The sequence below is a fragment of the Hordeum vulgare genome, chromosome 5H, assembly GCF_904849725.1.
Source record: "Hordeum vulgare subsp. vulgare chromosome 5H, MorexV3_pseudomolecules_assembly, whole genome shotgun sequence".
NCBI lineage: Eukaryota > Viridiplantae > Streptophyta > Magnoliopsida > Poales > Poaceae > Hordeum > Hordeum vulgare.
In genome coordinates, this window is record NC_058522.1 from 541,689,088 (window position 1) to 541,690,962 (window position 1,875).

A 1,875-nucleotide genomic window follows, 5' to 3' on the forward strand; every position below is an offset into this window, starting at 1 on the left:
GTTGGCTGTGCGAGGTTTCGCTGGTTGTGTACCTACCTAGGATGAAAAGTGTCACCTGGGTCAAGAGCAAGTGAACCAGTCCAACTGAAAAAAAAGGGACGAATTTTCTCTCGCAAGAATAAAGACGGAAATAACATTCGACCTAATCGAACGGACACTGCACGCTCCTCCTCTAGAACAAAGTCAATCGTACGCCACCACGTATCCCATCTTTCCCCGATCCACGAGCCACGATCTTCCGTGACAGAAGTGCCCGAAGTCCATGCCACCCACTAGTCGCACTCGCACAAACGTGCCATGCCGATCCATGTCCATGTGCTTGGAATCCTTGGCGCGCGCCCGTGACGCGAGGGGTGACACCTGACACGCAGCACGGCGCTAGCAGAATTCTCCTTCCGGTGCGTAGACGCACACGCACCACGGCACTAGTAGAATTGATCTTCTCGTCTCGAGTAGCTTCAGTCAGGACGTACTAGACCATTCCAGAACACAGGATCCCACCCTCTCCTCTCCCCCCTATAAATTCTCATCCTCGTCCTCCACCATCCTCACTCCTCACCTACACACAGCGTACTCGACAAACGCAAATACACACACAAGTTGATCGATCGATCGATCGATCCAACCAACTTAACAACAATGGCGGGTGAGAAGGGTTTGGTGCTGCTGAACTTCTGGGTGAGCCCGTTCGGGCAGCGGTGCCGCATCGCCCTGGCAGAGAAAGGCCTCCCCTACGAGTACGTCGAAGAGAACCTCATGGCCGGCAAGAGCGACCGCCTCCTCCGCTCCAACCCTGTCCACAAGAAGGTGCCGGTCCTCCTCCACGACGGCCGCCCCGTCAACGAGTCCCTCATCATCCTCAACTACCTCGACGACGCCTTCCCGGACACGCCCTCGCTGCTCCCCTCCGACCCCTACGAGCGCGCGCAGGCCCGCTTCTGGGCGGACTACGTCGACAAGAAGGTCTACGACTGCGGCACCCGGCTATGGAAGCTCAAGGGCGAGCCGCACGCGCAGGCGCGGGCCGAGATGGTGGAAATCCTGAAGAATCTGGACGGGGCGCTCGGCGACAAGGCCTTCTTCGGTGGCGATACCTTCGGGTTCGTGGACGCCGCGTTCGTGCCCTTCACGTCGTGGTTCCGCAGCTATGAGACATACGGCGAGTTCACCGTCGCGGAGGTGGCGCCGAGGATTGCAGCGTGGGCAAAGCGGTGCGGCGAACGGGAGAGCGTCGCCGAGAGCCTCTACTCGCCGGATAAAATTTATGAGTTCGTCGGCGTGCTCAAGAAGATGCACGGCGTCGAATAGACCGGCCAGGGGGAAAACAATACTAAGCACGATAGTGGTAGTAGTTGTCTCGTCGTTGTGGTACTTGTTTGGTCGTTGTGGTACTTGTTTGGTCGTGTACTTGTAATGTGTGCGTGTGTGTCAATGCTAGTCTTCTTCGGTGGGGCACCACCGAGTTGCCACCTCCAGTTCCATTCTATGTGAAGAATAAATAAATAAATAAATAAATAAAGCGTATATTTGGACTTCTTGTTGCGCTGGCAATGGGTTACGTTGCATTTTGTTTGAACATTGGACCAAGAACGAGATTACCTTCTCGTAGTCAAATACGTGAGTGTGATTTATCTTTACCTACTAATAAAGCAATTAGTGCTTCTGTCATCCGTCATTAATATTATCCCTAAACTTGACATCAATTACCCACTATGTCACTCATCAGTAAAGAAAACGTTTCAGATTTTTCCCAAGTCGCCGTGCGCTTTGTTATTATAAGAGCAACTCTAGCAGACCCCGCAAAACGGTCGGTCCGCAAAAAATCCGGCGACTATATGGGTTTGGACTCATTTTCTTGTCAGAGCACACACTGCA

At 53.5% G+C, this 1,875-nt stretch overlaps 1 protein-coding gene across 1 annotated transcript; it reads left to right on the plus strand.

The window, feature by feature from the left end:
• Positions 1-502: 502 nt before the first annotated feature.
• Positions 503-1,566, plus strand: LOC123398700 (probable glutathione S-transferase GSTU1). The gene has a single exon (XM_045093150.1). It carries the CDS (start codon positions 640-642, stop codon positions 1,306-1,308), a length of 669 nt encoding a protein of 222 aa, XP_044949085.1. The 5' UTR covers positions 503-639; the 3' UTR covers positions 1,309-1,566.
• The last annotated feature ends 309 nt before the right edge of the window (positions 1,567-1,875 follow it).